Source organism: Gouania willdenowi, chromosome 10 (assembly GCF_900634775.1).
Source record: "Gouania willdenowi chromosome 10, fGouWil2.1, whole genome shotgun sequence".
Lineage (NCBI taxonomy): Eukaryota > Metazoa > Chordata > Actinopteri > Blenniiformes > Gobiesocidae > Gouania > Gouania willdenowi.
Window position 1 is genome coordinate 14,484,788 of NC_041053.1, and position 26,354 is coordinate 14,511,141.

Genomic DNA, 26,354 nt, shown 5'->3' on the forward strand with positions numbered 1-26,354 from the left:
AAAATTCCAAAATTTTGGATTTTTTTTTTTTTTTTGATGAAGCCATCATAAGACATAAAATGGAAAAATAATAAATTCCCCCCCCATAATATAAAGCTATAGTTAGACCACAAATAAGAGTGGGTAAAAACACAAAGAGTGGTAAACAGAGTTCAAAATGTAAATATTGGCTTAAAAAGGGCAGAAATGGGGGGGGGGGGGGGGGGTATTAAGGTAATGCTATGTAATTTAAAAAGTAGGAATAATTTAAACTGACAAATAATGGACATGACAAATAATGAATGTGTTTAAATTGGCAAAAAATAAGCATGACATATGGTGAAAAGAGGTTAAAAGTGACGTCAATGATGAGTCAACATATGTGACATTAGCTGGAGAAAGTGGTAGAAACGGTTGTGCAAAAATAGGCATTGAAATTTGATGGCGCAGTGTCAGAAATGGGAGTAATGTAGCAAAAAAGCATTAAAAGGAGCAAAAACAAGGCAAGAAAAAGTGATAAAAAACAGGTTAAAATATTTTTGTTGTCGTTTCAGAAAAAGGTTAAAAATGACCAAAAATGGGCTCAAAAAACCACACAAAAGCAGGGAAATTAAAAAACTTATTTTACTTTTTGAGTAGAAATATTGACGTCTTTTCTGTACAAACAATTAAAGCATAACTTTATACATCAATAGAACAGAACAAAGTCCGTATGATCCAACCATGTAATGTAAGAGAACTACAGAGTGGAGCTTTCACTGCTTGACTGTTCATATATTGCACTGACAGATGATCAGGTAAAAACCTTTGGAAGAGCAAAAGCTAACAAGCTAGTACTTCCTTTATTTCGCTCCACATTTGGAGTATTTAGTGTCTAGATGTAGTCGTCATCTACAGGTTCTCCACCAGTGTCGCAGTGATGGAGAAAAAGGACGACGACTCTCTGGAAAACTCCTCGTTTCCTCTGCCTGCGCTCAGAGATCTCCTCCCCGATGGTCTCCATGCAGATGTCAGCCGACAGCTGTCCCTTACGCCGCGGAGCGTAGATGGTGCCTAAAGCAGAGAGGGATTCAATGACTTCCAAGTTTCCCAAGATGCATTTGGAACCTACAACCACAAAAAAACGTGAAGCACACTGAGGCTAAATATCTCAGTTGATTCTCCACCTTTGAAAGATCTGAAAACATTTGAAGTGGCAAAAATCACCAAGTAGATGATCACCATGTGCTCATTTGATCCATAAAACTCGTGAATACACACTACCGGTCAAAAGTTTTAGAACACCACACTTTTTCCAGTTTTTTACTGAGAATTATTCAGTTTATTGTGTCTGAAATGAAAGCATAGAACAAATAAACAGTTTGAGTTGAAAAAGGAATCATGGAATCCATGAACAATACTGTTCAGGTGATGCTCATGAGGGTCTGGATCTTCCAACACTGCTTTTATGCAGACAGAGAGGGTTGGAAGTAATCAAGAAAAGACCTGTAGGAATTAGTAGCACCAGCTTTCAATTCATTGGACTTGCACGACTTGAATTGCAATAAATAATAATGATAAAATTATTATTTCCTTGGTTAAAATTAAATTAATTAAATTTTAACCAAGGAAATAAATTAATTCCATACAATAACAGTAAAAGAGTGACCCACAGGCAAAAATATACTCCATAAAATATGACAGTGGCTATTTGTACGGTAGACATTAATATACCCACATTCTATCCGTACGCAGCGCCCATCATTGGCCAGTTTAGATCACATGACTACGACTAAACCTTACCCTAAAAATTGTGGTATCACGATACATCGCAATATTTTTTCGCACGATCGATTATTGATATGCTCGCGCCAAGTATGGATTATTTACTGGAATATTGCACTAGTAAGACTGGTAAAAAAGACCCTATTTTTTGTTTAAAGAAAGCACTATTGGAGATACTTATTCGTTTACATTGTTATGCTGACACTTACAGAAATGTTGCCTTTTTCATTTTATTGTCTTTCAGAAATATAAAATAAAAATTGAATTTTTCCCTAAATCTTTTTTTTTTTTTTGTTATGTCATAGATTATCGTAGATTGATTTCTGACCAATATATCGATAATCGCAGTATCGCCATATCGTGAGCTTTGTATCGTGAGGTACCCAGAGGTGGGATACATTTCTTTGTCTATATCGCCCATCCCTAATGAAAAGCAAAAATAACTCCAATAGTGTTTTTACTGTTGCTGAATTGTTTATTTTATATCTGATAATCAGTCACAAAGTTATGGTTGATAAATATCTCTTTGATTGCAGAGTCCGAGTATTATACGAGTAATATGAGTCAATATCTGTGCTCGGATTGAATGAAAATCCTCATTAGACAGCTGACTGTCACAGTGCCCCTCCCCTACACATATACAGATGTGTTGCTGATTGTGTCCTGCAGCAGCTCTGCTCTGCATGCTCACTCACTGACAGCTCTCTCTCTCTGTCCCTCAGTCACTCAGGTTTGCGGGTCTTTTCTGTTAACGTTTAGGGTTTCTTCAGCTTCAGGTTTGTTTACTTAGGTTTGTACTTACTTTTAACCAGTAGAGTTCTGGTAAATGTGGGTTTGTTCTGACGTGGTGCTCGGTAGAATGCGACTCGCGTTGCGTCTCTGCCTGTAGGAGATTTCTTCTTTTTTTTTAACCGTCAGCTGGCTCTAACCAACACTTTCTTACTGTATTTAATAAAAAATTAAAGGTAGTAGTGGTGTAAATATTACAAATTAATAAAACGCTCTCACACGCTATCGTGATCAAAACCATTGATCTGAAGCTCAATGCTGATGTTGTCCTGTAAATTGTTTTCTAATCAGCAATAAATATAATTTCTGATCAACCCATATCAATTGCATGCTTAAAATAACATACCGGTTAAAGCCCCGCCCATTTCAAAACAACCCCACCCACTTCCGGGTTAAATCCCACCTACTCCGATACAGATAGTTCAAATGGTTAACAATACAGATACAGATAACGCTGTACTCGCTCATCCCTACATCGTAGGTGATGTGTTTTCATGCTTCAGTCTTATTTCAATGTTCCACACTCACTGCTTTCATCGTCCTCAAAGTCGTAGCGGGAATAGTTGTTGGGATCGGCTGCTCTGAGCGTCCTGAGCCAGGGAAAGTCTGTGGTCATACAGTACGGAGCTCCGTCTACTTCACCTGAACAGGAGCACACGTGCACGTTGTGACACACACGTACAAACAAGCTTGTTCGACATTTGAGTTTAAAGTGGAAGAACCTTCCAGTGAATAAATGTCTCGTCCCCATGGGTAACTCGGATACTTCTTTACGTCCTCCTCCGTTCTTCTGGCTTCTGGGAAGAACTCGTACTTGATCAATTCTCTGAGAAAAACATAAAAACAAGCCGACAGCAGTTCAGGCTAAAGCAACACACGTTTGTATTCTACGTAAACATAAATACAAAATATGTAAGAAACCAACAATATCCAAGCAATAAGTGATAGATGAAGTCCCAACAGGGTCTTCACTTTACATTTCCTAGATTTGTGACCAATTTCTATTTAAGGGAAATTTTATGTACTAAGTTGAAGAAATTTAAGATTTTGTAAGAATTCTTTAGTTTTTTTTCAACAATTTAACATTATAAATGACTGCAATCATGCGATATAAGCACTGGAAAAACTGTGATCCCTTACAAATATTGTTTTACACAATGGCTCATGTTTTTCCTGTCATTTTTACTTTTCCTGCAGGACAAATTGGATGATCCAAGGGGGCGGATTTGGCCACCGGGCCGTGAGTTTTACACGTGTTTTATAGTTTATTTGGCAGGGCGCTCCACCCCCCAGCGGACACCCCACCCTGCCTAAAGGATCCCACCCAGAAATGTAATTCGTCTCCTTTTTCGTACAAAAAAATGTAAAAAAAAAAAAGTGAATGTAACCATGTCGGAAATAAACTGAATAAAAAAAAAAAATGTATATATACAGTATAAATTATTTAAAAGGGCCAATAGCAGTTGTTCTATCAAATAAAAAGCTTATTCTAATTCGCTCAATTTAGATTTTTTTTTTTTGCGCACAGGGTAAAGTAGTCCCAGTTTTAAAAGTTAATAAAACTTTGCAGACCTCGTCACGCAGCCTACGTTCCGGCAAAGCTCTCCTCCTGAAGATCCCCAGAACCAAGCTGCACAGCATGGGTGATCGAGCCTTCTGCTCGACTGCTCCCAGTCTGTGGAATGCTCTCCATGACCATCTGAGAGCTCCACAGACTGTGGATTCTTTTAAACGTAGCCTAAAGACTCACCTTTTTACAAAGGCCTTTTGTTTATGCCTCATTGTTTTTGCTTTTAAACTGTTTTACTAGTTATGTTCATTGTAGGTCTTATGCGTTCTTTGTAGCACTTTGAGATTTCTTTAATATAAAGTGCAATACAAATAAAATGTATTATTATTATTATTAAAATGAATATGGTGCAAAATAATGTGTTTTGTTAGGCATAGATCTTCTAATAAGGACATTTAAAATGTTTTAGGCCACATCGGTAAAAACAGTGGAGGATCCCTTTAAGAAGAAAATCAGGTCAATTAAAAAACTAGTAACAGAAATTTCTGAATGTTCTTCTATAGTTTTCTTTGGTTCCTTTCTTTTCAGTGACAGAAACATCTTTCTACTTCTTTCTATGACTTTTAATGAAATTTCTCACCAAAATGCTGCTTGTGATGTATTATTTTACCTCGTATTGTTGATAAAGTTGGGGTGTTTTTAGTTTTTTTTAAAAAATAATCTTATTACAGGTGTATAGCGCTTGTAGTCGATTTCACCGTATTTCTACACAACTTTTCAACCAAAATTTCTATTATCTTTATTAAGGCTTTACAGAGTCTGAACAAGTGTTCCAAGTATTGCATTATTTCAACTCACTGGCTTATGTTAGCTATGGTGTCCATCCAGCTGCGAATGCGCACTTTGTTGCGCATGTTGGGTGGGTTGCTGAACTCGTGAATTACAGCTATATGATAGGGATAGGGACCCTGGAAGAGCTGACGCTCCAGTGTGACTGAGTCAATCTGAAAAAGAAGACAAGAAAATATACAAATACACGAGATAAGTCAATGAAGAGACTGCAAAAAGAAGGGGAGGAGTGAGGTGTAGAGGGTGAAGCTGAGGGTGAGAGTGGGAGCCTTTACTGTTGTCTAAAACATCAGAAAACTCACCAATAAAAGATGAAACAAGATGAAGTCCCTACATTTTTCACGAGCCTCTATTGAGAAAAAAGTCACAAAGGTCTCCACAAGTGGAGCGTTTACGAGGATACCGGTAAGTTTATTCTACATACTGCAGCTTTAAGGACTTATGGTCTTTGTCTCTTACTGATGGAACATGCCCTGAACATCTTTCCAGTGAGGCTTCCTAATCAGGTGCCTGAGCCAGTTAAATGAATGAATGAATACATTAAAATATAAAGCAAAAGACCAACCTGATGCATTGGACGCATGTAGATGATGCGGTTCCTTTCTGGAGGCATTCTCAGTATCTGATCCAAGACCTGTTCCATGTCCAGCTTCTTACACTGAGCATAGTCGAACCTGTTCACTATGGGGGCATTCTCTACATGCAAGTGCTTCAAAACACGACATCTCGTGGCTGCAAAGAGGGAGAAAACATAACTAAACAAGTTTAATGACAAACAGGAAGTGCACGGTTTAAAACAGAACCTTAGATTAAAACAACTCATATTACTAAAAAAAAAAATAACTTTACATCACATCCTTAAGCAAAGCTGATCACTTCAAAGTTCACTTAATAAAATTATTTTTCCTTAAAGGGTACCTGTAGTGTAAATTAACTCACAAAAAATGTGTTTAATGAATTACAATAAGATAACTTTTTAGAACAATTTCATACCTTAGGGCATAAACTATGGAGAGCCGCCATTTTGGTCAGTATATGACGCACTTTCGTTGATCGGCCTGGCCAGTCACTTTCAAGGTCCCATATTATACAATTTTTCACCGATCTCCATTTGTTCTAAGAATCCCAACAACACAGTATTTCAGGTTTTTTTTCCCCAAACTCACCTAATTTCTGGAGTTTTAGCAATCTGAAAAGTGACTTCCTGAGCAATTCATAAAACGGGCTGACTTGCGGCCTACTTATGCACATTCATGAGTAGGCGTGTCTGTAGACGCCATCCACACATGTTATTGTTTTCAGCCAAAAAATTGCAGATTACAATAAAAGATATGGGTATTGAAGTGGCTATTGTGATTGTGACTCAGAAAAACACTGTTTCATGACACACGGCAGCATTATATGTCTGCAGAACCAGAGCAGCAGCAGCAGAATAGTTCAAACGCTTACCGGAGCTGCTAAGTCGCTCTTGTCATCATCTTGTCTAGCAATTACAGGAATAGTCCATTCAAGGTGATAGTCCACTGAACATACCAAACTTCACCTCGGGGATGAACGCCCCCCCTCTCGGAAGTCACTGCGGTAACGCCATAAGCGGTTTAAAACAAGAATGCCTGTTTACATTGTGTATTTCGGTAAAGTCATCAAAAGCCAAAAAAAACATAGAAAATCTAATTGTTTTCAGCAAACTCCACCACATTCTTGTTCTACAGCCTCCCAGGTACCTCTGTGCACATTTTCAACTGGATTTACTGTAGCATGTTCTCATTATTATACAAAACACACCCAATACATACAGCACTGTACAGGGTTATTCTACCAACTACTCAAAAACACAATGCATACCAGCCTGTCATTGCTCGATTCCATTAGATCTCGGAAGCTAAGCAGGTCTGGGCCTGGTTAGTAGGTGGATGGGAGACCACTGAGCATTCCAGGTGCCACAGTGGGGAAGCAGTCGCTCCAGCCTTGCACCGACTCAGCATCAAAATTACCAGCAGAAACGAACCATGGCTGAGTAGTTAGTTGTTGGAAGTGCAAAAATATGGTTGGCAACTGTGTTGAAAGCTGGGAGCTCATCATTATCCATAAGTAAATAAGAGGGAACAATGTGGTTAGTGCCATGACACCGGCCCACAGTATGCCCTTCAAGCAGAAACGTAGTAGTGCCCTGAAACAGTATACTTACAAGCTGCATTGAAGAATTTTCTGTGAAAGAATTCTGTCATGGCCGCATCTGGTTTCAAAAATAACATTAACTTTGTGCGCATTAGCTTAGCCCATTAGCTTAGCCCTCAGATCCCTCTCATAGGAGCTTGGTTTGAAGCGGTTCTCGCATAACACCGAATTTGGCTCGAATGGAAACTTTTTAAGAGTGTATTCCGTACCAATATCATGGAGCCAACGTGGGGATTTTCCCTCGTTGTTATGGCAACAATTGGCTCTACACTTCACCATTGTTCAGAAACTGGACCAACAAAACAATGTTGCCAGGCAACAACTGACACGAATCAACAAAATTACTTCAAATGGGGGCTCTCCATAGTTTATGTCTGATGGTATAAAATCTTTCTAAAAAGTCCCACTTCACTTTATACAGGATTTACCAGACTCAAAGTTACAGGTTAAAGTTTTAATTCAAATAATTTTAAAAATGTTAGACTAAAGTATTTACTAACTGTGGAGATATTGAGAAAAATGCAGTGCATCAGGTCATTGTTCTTCTTATTGATCAGTGCGTTTTTACAGTCCTTATGGTGACAACTTGACTGTTATGCTTTACTAATTATAGTTCCTTAATTTAAATAGTGTTCTTCTTTGTCTTCAATCATATTTTGAATATTATAAGAATTTGTGTTCATCTACAGTATATATCCTTATATCAATCACCCTCTGTCATATATGTCATATCAGCTGATTTAGTGGCTTTTCAAGCCCCCCAATATCGTATCGGTCAGTCTCTAGTAGTAAAGCTCTTTTTCAGGGCTGTATTAGTGTTTTCTGTGAATTCTCTGTGCCTTAGAATGTAGGTGAGCTGCTTGGTTACCGTGAATGAACATCATCTTGGGGCAGTCCTTCAGGATAAGATCTGTGATTCCACAGTTGGTCAGAGTGATTCCTACCAAGTTCTTACTCTTCAGAGACAAGATCTATTGAAGCAGAAGAACCTCCGTTTGTCATTTGTATCAAAACAAAAGAATCAATGAACTATAATTAAAAACTCAAGACTATTTCTAAATCCCTTTCCAGAGTTTTTACAAACATTTGGTTGATAACCCTTTGACAACAGACAAGTGAATAAACAAACTTGTTTCTACAATGGCCACGCTTACGTGGGAGCTTTAATTCTGAATAAAAGTGAATTCCTCTTTAAACTGACCTTGTAAACACTTAATTCCTAATGCTAATTTAATTCAGAATTAAACTTAAATCTGAATTAGGTGGCTGGTTTATTCAGAGTCGTTCAGCGCATTCACGACTTGCCGCAATGACATCGGACATCTGCAAACGTAACAGGTTTCATCAGATGGATGAAATGCGTCCCCGTACTGCGTTTCTCCCGATAGACGTGATACGTCACGTTCACCCCTTGTCCAATCAGAGCCTTCCCAACCCCCAGACCAAAAGCGGAATTGAATAAAGCCGAATAAACCTGTTTTCCATGTAAACTTAAAATTGGAATTACTATTTCCATGTAAACAAGAAGCAGAACACTTTAATTCCGCATTATTTTATTCGGAATAACTAATTCCGAATTAAAAAACATCATGAAACCGTGGCCAATGATACTTCAACTCCTCTCCCCCAAAGATCATGCAGAGATAAGGACTTAGCGCACCTTTCGTCCTCCAAATGGCTCCCACCCCCTTTTAGTTCTCAAAAATGAAGCTCCACAGATACACCCTGTGGCCCTTGTAAGTGCAAGATTGGGGGAACTTTGACATTCCAAAGCTCAGGTCAAAAACAGACTCTGAATGAAAATGATCAAAACAGTTGAAATGGGATGTGTTGTACTAACAATGAACAATTTTCTGCTCCTTCTTTGGAGAAGAGCAATCACACAGGTTTAAAGTGTTCCCTAGTGTCATTTTAAATGTAATTGCTCTAAAACACAATCAATCATCGCTAAAGGCATGGTTGAGGTAACCTAAGTAATACTGCTTTATGAATATGGTAACTCAAACTATATTTGAGTAAGGATTAAAAGAAAACTCACCTTTCATTCTGTGTCTGATTTAACAAGTCATGTTTGATATCTAAAGCTCCAGTAATTCATGCTTTGCTCATTTTTATTATTGAATATATTCTGTTTTTGTTATCTGATGTTTTTACTCATTGCTGTATTCAACGCTCATCTAATACACCCCTGAGCGATAAAACAAACACCAGTGACATCTAAATTTACATAATTTGAAACTTTGAACCAATTGTAACCATTGATTTTGAATAATTACCGGTAAATGAAAGTACGACTCCCTAAGAGTGAATCATAGATGGCCTTAAAACCCAACACATCTGACCCAGTGGTGCGGGCCGCCAACATTGCAACTTGTGCGTGAGTGTGTGTGTGTGCATGTGTCCACCACCTGTACATGGTCGTCCTCAGTCACTGGGTCTGATGTGCTGGTCGCCTTGTCAGCCATTCTTTTCTTTTTCACACCAGTGCGGGGCTTGGATCTGAACACGTCTATACAAAAAACAGGTGCATTAAACATCAGTGAAAGTTTATTCAAGTATCCCATTTTGGAATCCTAGGATCTAGAGCAACACACTCCACCACATTTCATGTTCCAAACAGATGTACTGTATGTCTACTAATAAGTCACATTACTTTCTATGGAGTATTTTTCTTTCCTTTTTATCTGTGAATATGACTTGACTTCTATTTCCAAAACTACAAACCCTTCAATACTCGTATTGGTAGGAGGTTTTATTCTATCAAGGTCTATCAAATTGTGTGAACCTAAACATGATTTGTTAGTGAAAAACTTAAATATATTAGTGTGTGTGTAGCCGTCATCTCACCTGTCTCAGGCACCAAAGACACTGATGACGTACGAATACAGGAGCGGGTCAAAGGTCGTCTAGGCACAAAGGTCTCCTGCTGTGGAGCAGGTCCAAACGTGGAGGCAGATCTAGATTGCAGCACTGGCTGCCTGGACGCTGGGTTTAAGGCAGCACCGCGTGGCTCCATGCTAGCAGGAACACAGCTAGGAGCCACTTCAGGCTCTTTCATAAAGTTACTTCCCTTTTGCACCTGAGATGAACCGTCCTTGTTACCAGGGTTACTTGTGCCAGTACTTGTGGCTCTTCTGCTGGTTCTGGTTGGTCTATGGGTGGGGTTTACATTCACCCACCCACAGCTACCCACATTAGCTGTCGGGGCAGCTGCAAGGCCATCCCTGCTTGCTGATCCCATAAGTGGCCTCATACTGGTCCTTGGTGTTGTCCCAGCACTCCCATTGCTTGATACAATCCCAATTGCAGGGCCCTGTCTTCTGGACTCAACCGTTTCAATGGATATTTCATCAGTGCCAGTCCTCCTCCTGTTCTCAGTAGCAGCCTTCATGTCCGTCTTTATCTGTTCACTGCTTACCTGACAACTCTTATCACAACTACTCTCCTTTATGTGAGGCCGATGCTGGTTAACAGATGGACCCTCTGGTCCAACTAAGTCATGGGTGCGTCGCAGAGGAGTCTTTCCTTTACCTGGAACAATTAACAGAAAACTGAGTATGCACAAAATGTTCAGGATATTTGGCTGACATCATCCATTTAAAGTTTTAACAAGCTTGGCCTAAAATCTTTGAAATGTACTTATTAGAAGATCTATGCCTAACAAAACATCTTTTGTGTTCACCTTTGGTAAAAGAGGCCGTCTGGTGCAAACTGGAAGAAGGCGATGACTTTGGAGCACAGGATTCTCCATCCTCACTGTCCGAGTCTGAGATTACCAGAGGACATTTGGGAGCGTGGACGACGTCTCTCCTGCACTGTTGGACCAAACCACTCGGACCTAGAAGACAAAAACCAGTTAAAATAACTGCATTGTAAAAAAAAAACGATAGACAAAAGGATGAAGATTTTATTCTTCAGACCTGCTTGTTCCTCATCAGGAAGTTGAGGTGCTCCAGTTGGATGACTGCTTGTAGGAGCTCCGTCAGCTTCATTCACTTCCATTCTTTCATCTTTCCTCAGCACGGCCTGAGGTTCTACCTCAATGTTTTCCTCAAGAACTATCTCCCCCTCCTCTTCTTCAAACTCTTCCTCCATTCCATTAACTTCTACTGGTACTAAAAATAGACACACAGTCAATTACACACACCGCAGAGAATATTAAGGTACATAATCAATATAAATAGAGACCACAAAATGTAGTTGTTCATGAAAGTAACATTAACCTCCAATTTCCACTGGATGCACAAACAGCAACGGAGCCAACATGTTTTTTGACAAACAGCGGAGCAACGACGCATAAATTCAGCAAAGATAAGCTGGTGTGGGACAGGAAGTAGTGCACAGACACAGAATAAAACATCTGGTTCATATTCAAAATAAAATACTCTATGTTACATCCACCTTCTGACCCTCTTGCTCCTTTTTTAGCTTTCTCTCCAGCTTTCTTCAGGTTCTAGGTGTGGCTACACCCTGGACAGGGTGGCAGTGGATCATATTTCACATATAAATATTGACCTTATCCATGGTTGAATCACAATAATCTCCACAAAATCTTAAGATCTACAGGGCAGGGCCGAGTGGATTTCCTTCTGCTCCAAGGACACAATGAACTGTTTGTATAGTTTTGTGGTTCTCTTTGTATTCAATACAACTCGCTATATCGCGCTAATTAGTGAGATCTCCTGAGTCGTTGCTGCAACAGTTACGCATCACAAACAGAGGCGGTGGACAGCGGAGCACGGAGCAAGGCAAGGCAAATTTATTTGTATAGCGCATTTCATACTCAAGGCAACTCAATGCGCTTTACATGATAAAACATTCAATTGTTTAAAATCAATAAGAACATTTAAAATCATCAGTAAAATCAATTAAAATCATCAGTAAAATCATCATTACATCAACAACATGACCAAAAATCTCTCTCTCAATCATATGCAGTAGAGAAAAAAAGTGCCTTTAACTTTGATTATAAAATGTTCACATTAGATGCTGACTTAAGCTCTGCTGCAGTTTGTTCCACTTCTTTGCAGCACAACAACTAAAAGCAGCATCACCATGGTTACTGTGAGCTCTGGGCTCCACTATCTGACCTGTGTCCATAGATCTGAGAGACCTGCTGGGTTCATACCTGACTAACATGTCACTGATGTATTCTGGACCAAACCCATTCACAGATTTATACACCAGCAGCAGAACTTTAAAGTCTATTCTGAGGCTGACTGGGAGCCAGTGTAAAGACTTTAAAACTGGAGTAATGTGTTCTGACCTCTTTGTTCTGGTTAAGACCCGAGCTGCAGCGTTCTGAACCAGCTGTAGCTGTTTGATGCTCTTTTGGGGGATTCCTGTCAGAAGACCATTACAATAGTCCAGTCTGCTGGAGATAAAAGCATGGACCAGTTTCTCTTGATCTTACTGAGCCATTAAACCTTTCACTCTGGAGATGTTCTTTAGGTGGTAGAAGGCTGTTTTTGTGATAGATTTGATCTGACTGCTGAATGTAAGATCTGAGTCAATCAGAACACCAAGGTTTTTGACTTGGTCTTTAGCTTTTAAAAATCGAGACTCAAGATAATTGCTGACAGCAGTCCTCTTTTCCTTGTTACCAAAGTCAATCACGTCATGGTTAAGTTGAAGGAAGTTTTCACTCATCCAGCAGTTTACTTTTTCTAAACAGTCATACAACACCTCAATGGGACCATAGTCATCTGGGTTCAGTGATAGATATAGTTGTGTGTCATCTGCGTAGCTCAGATAATCAACCTTACAGTTCTGTAAAATTTGTCCTAAAGGAAGCATACAAAGGCTAAACAGAAGAGGTCCAAGAACAGAGCCCTGAGCAGTTACGCATCTTGTGGATATCGGGTGTATGAGAAAAGCAAACACAAAGCTTTGATAATCTTTAACCTCAAATAAATATCCAATGGATTGCTTGATGTCTTTTTTGCCTTTATAATTTTTTTTTTTACCCACTTAATCAGGATATTTAACCCATTTACTTTAGTGCACTCCGTTGGTAAACAAATATATACATACACACTTTGTTGTTGTAAACAATAGCATTGCTTACAAAAAGCCTAAATTACCAGGGTTAAAAACATTACTTTTGTTGATCTGTTCATCTGGTTAACAGGTACCAGGTTCAATACGTCATAGTAACAGGACTTGCCATTTTGCTGCTGATGTCTTTGGTTGTTCAGAGGTGGGGGGGCGGGGGGTATGTCAGCCTCATTTTGGTTGTGATGGGCGTTGTCATTACTGGAGTTATGATTGCTGACCAATGCTGAAGATACACCAATTCCAGTTCCAGCACTTAGTCCCACCCTGGCACAGCCCTGACAACACATACAAGAAAAATAGAAAAACCTTTATTTACAGGAAGATTTTTTAATGACACATTTGGCGCTATGAGAAATGCCATGACGTGATGTGGACAGGGCGAGGCGACCATAGCTCAGTGGTAGAGTGGGTCGTCCAATAACTGAAGGGTTGTGTCGAATCCCGCTCTAGTTGTTCTCGCCAAGTTGTGTCCTTGGGCAAGGCCCTTTATCTTTACCCACATTGTATGAATGTGTATGAATTGTGCGGTGTGGTGGTCAGAGGGGTATGCACCAAGGCAGCTGTGGCTACAAGGTAGCTTACCACCACCTGTATGACTGGTGTGAATGAATAATGGTTTCTGTATGTGCTTTGAGTGTGCTCAAAAAAAGCGCTATATAAATCCAAGCCATTTAATTCAATCATATAAAACCAAACAAAACCAACTTCAGCACTAACTTTAAAATCTAGGATCAAAATATGAAATACTTTAGTTTTCTGTGACATCAGATAAACTCAGCAAAGACAACACTGTATCCTTATTTAGATTAACTTATTTTAAATGGTTTATATGTATCTGGCTGCAAACAAAGTATGTAAATAAAATAAAACATACCTTGGGTGGTTCCCTAAACATCTGGTCCAGACAGATGAACTCTAAACTCGGCAATAGCTCAATAAACTGAGAAAAAGACTCGAGTTTGATGGCATGACAGCGAACAAGAGTGATGTCAACAAGACGGCTCCATCTGGACTGATCTGTGGATACAAACACACTGTTTTTAAGCCCTAAAGCCTCAAAGCCAATATAAAAACTAGAGTGGACTGCTGTTATCATAACGTTACCTGTGATCCAATGGTGAGGGTTGTGGAGGTGAGGACAGTTGTAGATCAGCAAGTATTTGATATTAGTGAAAACTTCATTCACCACCTTTAAGCCAATGTCAGTTATAATGCCTGGATTCTCAATGACATCTGCCAGGCCGTATTTCACCAGCTCTGAATGGCTCAGCTTGCCTGCATTGATACACAGAGTGTGACACCTTGTTAGCTACCAACAAAAGAAGATAAAAACAAACAAAAAAATCACCCAAAAAGTGGCTGTAGTATTGAGAAATTATGACAGAGCAAGATTTCTGAATTGACTTTCAAAAAAAATTAGCACTAAATAAAACGGAGAACTCACACTGAAGGAGAAACTCATCCACAAATCCAAGATGAAGCGTTTCAAACTGAGGAAACTCTAGTTCAGCCATTTTCAGAGCTGAGAAGACTCCATCTTTGGTCAATGAAGGCTGGATGCGTAGTTCATGAAGTCTGTGGGAAAAAGAACAAACTTTATTTACCGATCAATTAAAGCCACTACGGCCCAAAGTCCGTCATCCTATTCCAGGGTTTTTCAACCGCTGTACCTTGGCACACTTGCGTACATTGAAAGATAGTCAGGTGTGCCGTGGGTAATTACTCAATTTCACCTGATTTTGAAAACACTCTGCAAGTGTCATGCCGTTGTGCTGCTGTGAGCCACTCCCAGTCCCAAAGCGCACAAACAGTCTGTGTGCAAATAAAGCTACCTTAACTTGTGATATTCATAAAACTCTCTAAAAACACAATAAATGACATAGTATTTTTACAATAATAATTATAACAATAACATATGTATATAGTATATAAATATAATATACAGTAAAATTATATAAAATACATTGTATACTGTAAAAAAAAAACCAATATCTAACAGAATAAATTTAAATTGTAGTTCAATGTGAAACTTACTTTTATCCCTCCTGCAACATGCGTCAAGTATGTAAAATATAAAAAATGATCCAAAAAAAATGTTTTTGTTTAATTTGTACTTAAAACACTTTGATAAGAATGACTGTATATTGTTAATATAAGCTACAAAGCCTAATTTGTTTTTTGGTTTAGATTTTCAGTTGGTGGTGTGTCTTGGGATTTTAATTCGATAAAAATATGTACCGTGGTTTAAAAAAGGTTGAAAAACACTGTCCTATTCTATCAAAAACACAACGGCAGAGATGAACATTTGGTTTATTTTGGAAAATAGTTTTTGTCCCGTCTTCATTAATGACTTTAATTGTATGTAAAAAAATATTCAGTGGTGCCTCTGTAGCTCACTGGAAATTTAATCCACATATTTCAAAAAGGGATCAAAAATCCTAATCTCATAATTGATAAATAATTACAATTATGACACAATTAAAATTGTATTTGAATTTTTTTTTTATTGCTGTTGTAATAATAATTGAGTATTAGATTAAGGGTTAGGGTTAATTGGCATGGAAATCCTATAAAAACTGTCAAAACAATGTAATCAAATGCAAAACTGGGGACCCATGTTACAGTTCTATGGCTGACACATACTGAGTGAACAATCATTAAATTATGTTTCATCTCAAGTTAACCTGTCAGTTATTTTGAGGATCATTTTACCATTTAAAAAAAAATTAAATCAAGAAGTACACAGACAGAAAAAAGGCTCAGATGCCCACACCAAAAATATTAATACCAATATTTTCATTGATTAGGAAACCTAACAAGGTAAATACACTTTGTGTATTTTACAGCTGATTTAAGACATGGGTCAAAATAAACCCAGTATCATAAGAGATGCTACAAAATGTTAGAGGAAGGATAAGTTTTTTGAGGTTATTGATTTCAGGCTTAGTAATTGAACTTTAGTAATTGAGAACATAATTGTAATTGACTTTCAGAGGGAAAATAATTCTAATTTTAATTGTCATTGCAAAAAAAAAAAAAAAATTGAAAATGTAATCGTAAAGTGTATTTTAAATTATCTCTGATTCACACACCCCTCTTCTATTCCTCATGTGAGGTTGGTTATGAGAAAAATGTATTTAATACAATGACAAAAATCTTCCAATATTGTCATCATATGAGATGTTTTCAGAGAACAGCCTTTTGGAATTTTTCTAAATTATGAGAGCATCAAAATGGTCAAAATTTCAGCAGCAAATAGGAAAAATATAAAATAAAAGCTGTTTTTTTCCGTTATTTGATCATATAGTGTTTTAATCTTTTAACATGTTTGCACTGTAAACAAAATAATCCCTCCAATATTGTCATACTATGTATAATAACTCGGGGTGTCCCGATCCGATATCGGATTGGAATATCGGATTCAAATTTCCTATTTTTATTTATTTAATTCAATTGTAGATTACTTTAGATATCATGTATGTAACCAATTGGTTAATAACAAAAGGGTCAGGTTTTCTCATCCCTACTGTTGCTAACTATTGTTCTCTGTTTGAGTGACATCACTAGATCAAGCCTTTTCTAACATTCCACACTACAAAATATTTAATTTTTTAAAAATTAAAATAAAAGTATGTATGATTCATGCTGATATCGGATCAATATCGGTATCGGCCGATACGCAAGGCTGCAATATCGGTATCATGAAAATGAAAAAGTTGTATCAGGACAGCCCTAAAAATAACAATAAATTTTCATTGAAATGAAACAGACGAGACGAGTACCTGCGGGCAGCAGTGATGATGAGGTAGCCTAAGTCCACTTCAAGTGCAAACTTACAAGCTCCAAACACAATTGTATGCAAGTTTCGAAATCCTCCTGCAAGGAACGCACATAATTAGCAATGAATGTGTCAGCAAAGCTAAGAGCACAAATGTGAAAACACAAGACAAAACATGTGGCAACATCCACTTCTCCCCATTGCATTTCCTTAATAATTATCTTATCATCTAAATAATGTGAGTTTGATGTAAAAAAGTTAAAAAAAACAAAGCATCCCTTTGTAATTGGAACGTTTGGCTTAGCACCCAATCACAAGCTGTGGAAACACCTGAATTTTACGCTTTGATGAGCAGGTTTTTAAGACTTTTTGATATTAAAATGCATCGTTAAAGCGCGATGGAAACACTTTTTTCCACAATTACACGTCACAGGACATGACATACATGGTCACGTGACCACTTCTCTCCAAGAAAACATGGCAGAAGTGGAGACCGAGACATTTCTTAGCATTATATATTATAAAATTATTACAGCCACATTAGACAGCAAACAACAAAGGAATTCAGAGTGTTCTAAGGAGGTTTGGAGCGTCTATCTTCCTGCAGAGAAGTCTCATGGCATTAGATTTCAGGGGAGTTCTGAGGCTCTAAAACAACCCTTAATACAAACACGTTCAAAGTGCAATTATGCTTTGTTGGCATTTAGAAACTTGTAGATTCTTGTAGCTTGTAGATTCTAATCAAAGCATTGACAGACTATTTACTCATATGAGGTCATAACAAAAGAGAAAATAAATAGGTATCAGAAAAGAAAGTAGATGTTTTTGGTAAACCTACTTCACCCTAGCTTAACATCTATAGCTGTGTTTGACAAAAGCTGAAATGTGCACAGCAGCAATACATAATTCCAAATGACCAAATACATGGATTTGAGCTAAAAACAGCCAAGGAAACCAAAAGATGAAAACACACGGTGCCATCACCTGATCTCCAGCTATCCTCCACCACGTGTTGGATTAGCCCCCCCAGAAATGGAACTCTAACCAGCTCCAGCTGCTCCAAGTTACGGGCTGACGCTAAACCCGTGACCAGGGGAACATATTTCAGGGCATTGGTTGGCCCTGCACAGTTGCGCATCACAAACGTTCTCAAGCTCACGCAGAGAAAGTCTTCAAAGGGTTGAGGTTTGGTGAGTCGGACCCACTTCAAGTAAAGATGGCGGAGCATGGACACACAGGGTATTTCTGGAACATTCACCCCTAAAACAAAGATAATATACTTTAAGCATCTATTCACAAATACAAAATATTAAAATCAGTCAATTTTGAAAAATTGAAACTCTGTGACAGTCATTTTTCTCTTACCAACTAAATGTAGGGTTTGTATTTTTGCAGTTATTGAGATGGTGAGTTTGTTCTCCGAAGGTATAGGAAAAGCTCCATTTCGATTGCGAAATTTTCCCAATATGTGTACCTGGGGCATGTACGTCCAGATGGCTTCCACCAGTTCTAGATGGGAAGTCTCAACACCCTAAAATGCAAATGTCTGCATTTTTAACACGGCACAAAGACTTAGCCAGCTGTAAAAAAAAAACCAAAACTAAGAATGCTTTGATATAGTCATGTCTACATTTGTTGTCTGCTTTCAAACCAGCATCAATTAAAATTTGTCCACTAGTAGCAGAGACTCCCAAGTCTCTGACCTCTAGTTAAAGTCAAGTCTCAAGTGGCAGATAAAATAAATACATTAAAACAAAAAAATCCCCTCTCACACCCTCTGGATAAAATAAATGTTTAACAACTTAATGGGGACATATTATACCAATTTTTCATCTTTTAAAACTATTCCATGTGGTCTTAATGACATATCTGTGCTGGTGTTTAGTCAAAACATAACATGAACTAAAGGCAGGGTGGGTGATTTTCAAAAACTCGCATTATTTTGAATGTAGCTTCCCCGACGGCTCCGCCTTTACCCCCTCCCCCCTGTGCTCCATCTCACTAGCGTGCACGAGCACCGCTGCTCCAGAAGCAGACCTCAGCTTATCACTTGTATTGTGTAGAAACTTCGTCGTCTCATTCAGCAGTAAGTAAACACTAAACTTTGTCATTACATATGTTAAAACGTGACTAAAAACTCTGTTTTAAGTCCGTCACCAGTGACGCATATTGAGTGTGGGCTTGTGCACGCGAGGGGTCGCGAACGAGCAGGGAGACGTGATTGGTTTAAAAAAACGAACTATCTGTTTTCATTGGTTGAAGTTATTACAGGTTTACAGCTGCTACAGCTGACAGATGTTCTTTGTTCCTTTTTCAGAGCACATAAGATCTTAATTTCTGTCAGGACATCAAGACCTACAATAACCTTAGAGTTCCTTGACTTCAAATGTGCCCCTAATGAAAACGTTGCACTTATGCAAGGTTGTCAAAGTTGCCCCGTCCGAAAACATCAAACACACACTTCCCTTCAGCTGTCCCAAAAAGTATATCAACACCTCAGCAAACATAAAAAGAAAGGTTTCTCTTTCAGTGCAATCACACAGTGTTATTGCTGGTTGAACTACAAATATACAGTGTGTTTGTGACATGTTGCATACTGACCAGTAAATATGGACAGGCCTGCAATGCTTCCAGAACACCAGGCAAACTAAAGGCATCATGGCCACGAATGCGCCTTTTCTCCAAGTATCGAGGGTGAAGGCCATAGAGCTGCTCTAGATCTGGCATCTTCTTTAGGAGCAGTAAAAAGCTGCCATCTGTAAAACCTAACCCAGAGAACACAGAGTGATGACAGCGGCACACACTAAAACACTTTCAGTGCTCTCAGTGTGTGTGACACCCGATGTTTGAAGGCATTAATGCTATTAAAAATCTGCCCGTTTTTATTTGACCACCTGTGGCATGTGATGTGTAACTGGATCAATGTCTACCAAGCTCCATCAGGAAGTCTGTGGCTGTGTTGTAAATGTTATACCAACATACTACTCGGACTAAGTTTGACGTCAAAATTTTTTGTAGTGTACTTACAATAGATTAATGATGGGCGTTATGACGATACATATCATTGACGATAAAAAAAGTGTCTATCGTGCTATTTCTCTATCGTTTTCTAACTTAATTTTATCAATTATTAAAGCAAATATTACAATAAACAGGCTATTAGTGTTGTCTTTTCACCATGCAATGCATACTCTAAATTCATATAAGTGATAAGCAAAAATAAAAAAGGACTTTTTCGCAAAGAAGCTCCATCTTGTGGGTTTACGACCTGCTTTACGTTATATAACTCATGCAACGTCCAACAGGATGAAGTTGAATGCCCAAAGTCGCAACAATCAGAGACAGTTATGAAGGCAGCCCAAGAGGAAACACTTAAAGAGGGGGTACATCTGTGATTTGGTTACATTTTGGGGTAAAGAGGTCCAACACGAAGCAGAAGACGGTCTGTGTCACCACGAATAATCTCTGAATGAGTGGGAATGGCTGCAATGCATTGGTCACCATCTAAAACTTGATAAGTGTAAAACAATCTAAAAATGGCCTTGTGTAATACTGCAATGAGATTATTATATTAACAACTAAATTATTAGTGAATTGAAATTAGTTTTGTTATCCTGTGTTATGTTTGATCAACCTACGTACAAGACATTATATTATTGAACAAGGTATACTAGCCTTCATTTTATTTTATTTTTTTTACCTGTTATGTCAAAGACTGAATTATGATACTAGCTTTCCACAGATCGAGTTATATCATCGTAATTTAATTATTAAATCAATCCATAAATTGCTTAAGTCAGTGTTTCCCAAACTTTTCACAATCCCATACCCCTTCAGACATTTAGTTTAACCTGAAGCCAAGTACCCTGCATTGCATTACGTTAAAAAACATAATGCAATGCAGTGTTTTTCAACCTTGGGGTCATGACCCCAAGTGCGATCGCCTGAATTTAAAATGGGATCCCTTGAAAAGTCTCACGCACGCACACATGCACACACAAATCTTAAACAACTGCAACAACTTAATTCACTTTCTGCAATATAAATCTAGTTTAAACTTTATTGTGATATATCGTTATTGTAATATAAAATAGTCCATATCGTGATATATGATTTTTTCCATATCGCCCAGCATTACATTAGATATGAAAAGATTGAGTACGCAAGATTATTATCAAGTATTGACAATGGGCACACTAGTCATACTCAACCGCCCCATGATGCATTGCGAATGGAATGTAAAATCCTCCTGGGACCGGCTTCAAGCTAAAAATCAAACATCTCTTCTTGTCTTCCATTAATTTTTAACTCTTTTGTAAATAGGGATCTTGTTTTGAAATTAACTGGAAGTTTTGTCAGTAGAACAATGGAGTGTCTTTGAAAATCTTCTGTCATTATAGGTTCCAAATGCATCTTGGGAAACTTGGAAGTATACTTCATTAGAATTGCTCATCATCCTAATCATATTTATAGCATATAGCAGACACAGTTTGCATGTGTAGTGCATAGTATGGAGTGTGACATTTCCAACACCGCCTCTATGTACTTTTTTGGGCTAAATCATTCAATTTTAAATTTTTTCATTTTCCCCCAAGGCCACGTACCTGAAGGCATGTACTCCCACCAGCGACCACCGCACAGATCTACAACCTTCACCACTCGAAGGAAAAGAGTCACAGCTTCCCGAAGCTTCCTCGACAAACTTTCCATACAAATGATGTCCTTCATGGGGAGGTACCTACAAAGTAAGGGTGTGGGAAAAAAAAATGAATTTTACGATATATCGCGATTTATTGGGTGCCGATTTTAAATCGAATTTTTAATTAAAAAAAAAAATTTATTTTGATTTTTTAAATTTTTTTTTTGGGGGGGGGGGGGGGGTATTAATCAATATTTTTCTGTATTTGTGCAATATTTCAGTGGTTACAATTCTTTCAATGTGTTGCAATGGTTACTTGATAAACTTGATTTTATTACGTGTAATACCTGCAATATTTATGTATGCACAGACATTTTATTTTCATATAATCTGTTCAGATCAGTGCTTAAACTGATACAATAGGGGTATTGTCAGTAACTCAGGGTGCTTTATTGTTAATGTTCTCACTTACAGTTGTTACAATGCCATCATTATGTTGTCATGGTTACTTTGAGACTTCTACTCAGTAGTTTCAGTGAAAAGAAACTTATTGCACTTTATTTTATAATGGCAGTGTGTAACACTGGAGTTTCTTTTTTCAGTGAAAATGTGCAAAAACACTAATAATAAATAATAAATAGAATGTTTTGCAAATAGTTTTGACTCAATTTGTCCTCTGAATGATCAATATCTTCTGATGAACATATACAGCAACTTGATTTTTCATCTCTACATTTAAATTTGATATTAACTGAGTAGAATATCACGATATATCAGAATAATACCGTATCGTGACCCAAGTATCGTGATACGTATCGTATTGCAACATCTTTGCAAATACTCACCCCTAAAGTCAATCATGTTTTGGTTTTATTAAATCTAAAATCTAAAAAATATTGGATTAGAAAACAATAACAACTCACGAAGCAAACATTTTATAAACATTATGGTTTTGTCAGAGCTTTGGTCCAAATAGACAAATTATTCACACATATTCCTTTAAAAATCAAATGTTAGTTATTACTGTTTGTAATCTTCTTATAGTTAAGCATCTAAAAAGACATTCTCTATTACTAATGCTTCAGAATGATCTCTGAATGTGCACGCAGGCGCACACACAGCACAAAAAATGTAGATATTATGAAAAGGTTCAATATTGATCAATCACCAGAAAGTAAAAGTCATTACCTAGATTCATTACACATACAGTACTGAACATATTTAATACAGCAGCACTCAAAGTAAAGTCTGTGCCACAGCGGCCTTAAATTAACAGCATTGTAAATTTAAAAAATCATTTTTTCATGTTTCTGCAAGAGTTAATATACACCAATATGTAAATGAGATTTTTATTGCTAAAATATAATTATTATTGTTATACATGAATTTCCAAATTTACTGATTCACTAAAACAAAACTGAAAAAAAAATAATAGTGAAGCACTTTATTATTTCTTGATTAATGTGTCAAATTAGTTATTTACTTGCTTGATTAATTTCTGTTTTTTTTTTTTTTTTTTTTTTTATACAGTTTATCAGCTTGTTATTTGCCAAATAAATAATAACATTTTCAGTTTCAAACAGGTTTTTGAAAGATTTCTAAAATGTTTGTTTTCTCATTTTTCTGACGGATGTGCTAATAAATATGGTAAGCACTATAGCTTTTACTTTTTTTTTTTCCTTTTTCAGTCTTATCTATTAATTTTAGGGGTATTTACAGAAAAAAAATAATCATGTTCGGAAAACGTCATAATCCCCCATCCTCCCACATATCAACAGGAAGGGTACAATTAATAAACCAAATAAGCAAACAAATAAATGGATAACACACACATGCATATGCATTAAAAAAACAACAAAAACAAAAAAATGTAATTTTTTTTTGGTTTGATTTGAGTTTGATTGACAGCCACTGACCTGAATATGTGACAGAGGACTTCATGAGACAACTCATTGATGTAGTCTTTTTGCTCTGTAGTTTTCAACACTGGACCCCCCACGTTGCTGTGCACTGAAGGTTTCAGCTGCGTAAACTTCCTCCTCGGACCCATCACTTCAGATTTGACCATCCACTTCCTGTTTTTAATCAACAGCCTTGACTCCCCAGCACAAACTGTCCTTTTGGTCCAAGAGCAGACAAACTACTCAAAGGAAAAGCAGGAAGACAAATAATAAAAATAAATGTCTGATCTGCAATCCTCTGGCATGATGGTTAATTTTCACATTTTGGTTATTTGGAATAATGCAAATACATACAAGGGTTGGATAGCAACGGTGAAGGCAACGCTGCCGAAACGCATCTTCAATCCACAACAATGCTTTTCTTTTCTTGCCCCAGCATTTGGAACTGCTCATAAGAAGACAGAGAAATAATCAGGTTTCTTTCTAAATGAACATTTGGGGCAACATTTGTGACTAACAAAATGTCTATATGATAATAGTCTATCTTACTTTTGAATGCTGTACTTTCATTTAGCCTGGTGTTTTGAAGTTTTATTTGAAAGAGCTTTGTGGGTCATTCCAATCATTTCTACACATTTTAAATGTGATTATTCAATAAAAACACTGTACATTTATAGTTTGATCGGATTTGACAATTCAGTGAGGGGTGTGTGTCAAATTTCGCGTATCATTTTTCTTCCAATATCTCAAAAACTACATCACATAGGAAACTGAAATCTGGTATAATAATACAGATCCACCTACTCTCTCAGAATATAGAACATTATCTGCTATACATCTGATAAGGTGGACATGCCAGATCCTCAAATTTAGAAAAATGTTTGTCAGGGTTTGTGTCTGGAACATGTTTGGGCCTACAGTAAATAACAGCATATGTCTCAGCTTCCTGTGATTTGATCAGCTTTGAGATATATATATATATATATATATACGCACACACACTGTTCACATCACTAATGATTAGTCACATATCCATTGGTTCTTGGGTGAGTCTCTTAAAATCATTAATTAAAAAAAAAAATAGTCTTTTATTTTTAACAATTTTTATCGGCCCATAAGTACATGTTGAAATGTACGAAAAATACCTAGTCTCTTTTGTAATTCATAGTCTAAGGATTACACTTTCTTGGGCTGTAAACACAATTTTACATTTTTATTTTGGAACCCGACTTTTGAGTTATTTCACCACTCGTGAATATTAAAAATAATTTACATGAGGCCATTGTAGCTGACCTCTGTGTCTCATAATCATTTGTTGTTTATTAGTTTTTCACTCGTCACATAAAAATACAAATTGTATTAAATGCAGAACACGAGAAATTTGTTCATAATTTTAATATTGTTTTCAAAAAAAAAAAATGTTTTTCACATTTATTGAAATGGAAGAAAAATAAGAACGCACGAAACTAAACTCATACCCCACTCACTAAATTGGTTCGTTTTAAACCTCACCTCCAAATTTAATCTATCTTTAAAGAATGCAATTATCATGAATTAACATAACATTGGAACCCGCAGATTAAAAACGTGGATATGAGGATATAAAATAAATTTGGTGCTTTTTTGCTTCATAACACAAACTTGTACATGTGATGATTATAACTAAAACATGTAACAGTTCCTACAGCTAAGAGCTAATGGGTAGACATGTGCGGGAAACCCTTGTTTACAAGGTTTTGGTGAAGCTAACTCCGACTAGCCTAGCTTCAGATATGAATGCAATACAAAGAAGTTATGGCATAAGTAAAGTGTCCTGACAGCAAACAACGTGCCAACCTATGTATATTATACATGTGTCACACAGAGGTCGTTGTAACCTACCAGGGACTTCTTCCTAAAGCAGAAATGTTAATGCTTCACGTAAATTGTGCGTTCACAAAATAAACCCAGGAAAGCATTGACTTCTTCTTCCTCTTCTTCTTCTTCGCTTCCTTCTTTAGCTGCTGCTGCCGCCGCTTCTTCTTCTTTGTTTTTGTTTTTTGTTGCTGTTTTTTTATTTTATTTTTTTTTATTTGGTGGTTGTAAAGCTACTTTACTACACTATCGACACCTGCTGGACTGGAGTTGGTGATATGGTAAAATAAGAGGCTAAAACAACTTGTTTGTTTTTCCATCAGTTTATTATTATTATCAGAGTGTGGCGTAATAACCGCGCTAAAGTGAGCCGTGACTATAATATAATAAATATAGAAAACTACACACAGTACATTCATGAAGTGTAATCTAAATAATGTATTTAGCTCTATTTATTATGGTAATTTGAATATATTGATTTCTGATTAGACCCCCTAACTTTTTCTTTTTAGTTATTCTATTCATTTATATATATATATATATATATATATATATATATATATATATATATATATATATATATATATATGTAAATATTCTGTAACTGTTCTGTTTTAACTGGTTTCACCCTGCGACCTACATTTTTGCCACGGTCAATAAATGGTCACTCGTTTTTTTTTTTTTTTTTAGAATTCAACCAACCAAATTTTGTTTTTCAAAAATAGCTGTTGGAAACACTCACATATATAAAAAATTTTAAAACATAAATCTACATATTTTCCTCTGCAACATGCATTTCACAGTATGCCTATCAAAAGAAACGTACGATTGCCGTATCAATACCGACATTCTATTCGTACGCAGCGACCCTATTTGGTCAGTTTAGGTCACGTGACTAAGACTAAACCGAACCCTAACCCTAAATCCAAGACGCTACATACTTGTACTTCAGTAACCACACCAATAGCACCAGGGGCTGTCTGTACGGCAACCGTACAAATAGAAACTTTCTTCAAAATACAAGACGAGTCCAACACGAGAGACATTCAGTATTAG

At 37.1% G+C, this 26,354-nt stretch overlaps 1 protein-coding gene across 2 annotated transcripts; it reads right to left on the reverse strand.

Annotated features, from left to right (window-relative positions):
- Positions 1 to 584: 584 nt before the first annotated feature.
- fbxo38 (F-box protein 38) lies at positions 585 to 25,464 on the reverse strand. Of its 2 annotated transcripts, XM_028459009.1 has the most exons (22): positions 25,326 to 25,464; positions 23,799 to 23,889; positions 23,460 to 23,683; positions 21,509 to 21,642; positions 19,506 to 19,669; positions 18,270 to 18,435; positions 17,889 to 18,164; positions 16,909 to 17,002; positions 14,571 to 14,701; positions 14,231 to 14,401; positions 14,001 to 14,143; positions 13,236 to 13,401; positions 10,990 to 11,184; positions 10,752 to 10,907; positions 9,917 to 10,600; positions 9,478 to 9,578; positions 7,938 to 8,040; positions 5,457 to 5,623; positions 4,901 to 5,046; positions 3,255 to 3,358; positions 3,061 to 3,174; positions 585 to 1,032 (listed from the first exon to the last, which is right to left on the reverse strand). In XM_028459009.1, exons 3-22 carry the CDS (start codon positions 23,609 to 23,611, stop codon positions 854 to 856), a joined length of 3,546 nt encoding a protein of 1,181 aa, XP_028314810.1. In that variant the 5' UTR covers positions 23,612 to 23,683; positions 23,799 to 23,889; positions 25,326 to 25,464; the 3' UTR covers positions 585 to 853. The 2 variants fall into 2 exon arrangements, with proteins under 2 accessions (XP_028314810.1, XP_028314811.1); XM_028459010.1 differs by lacking the exons at positions 21,509 to 21,642; positions 23,460 to 23,683; positions 23,799 to 23,889; positions 25,326 to 25,464 and having other exon boundaries at positions 18,270 to 18,484; positions 19,506 to 19,639.
- Between the last annotated feature and the right edge of the window lie 890 nt (positions 25,465 to 26,354).

Bases quoted from the DNA above. Each gene is read 5' to 3' on its own strand.
- fbxo38 (XM_028459009.1), bottom strand. From the start codon at position 23,611: ATGGTCAAATCTGAAGTGATGGGTCCGAGGAGGAAGTTTACGCAGCTG. The intron at 18,165-18,269 runs GTAAGAGAAAAA...TCTTTGTTTTAG, and splicing joins ACAAACCCTACATTTAGTTG to GGGTGAATGTTCCAGAAATA. The intron at 17,003-17,888 runs GTGATGGCACCG...CGTTCCTTGCAG, and splicing joins GGAGGATAGCTGGAGATCAG to GAGGATTTCGAAACTTGCAT.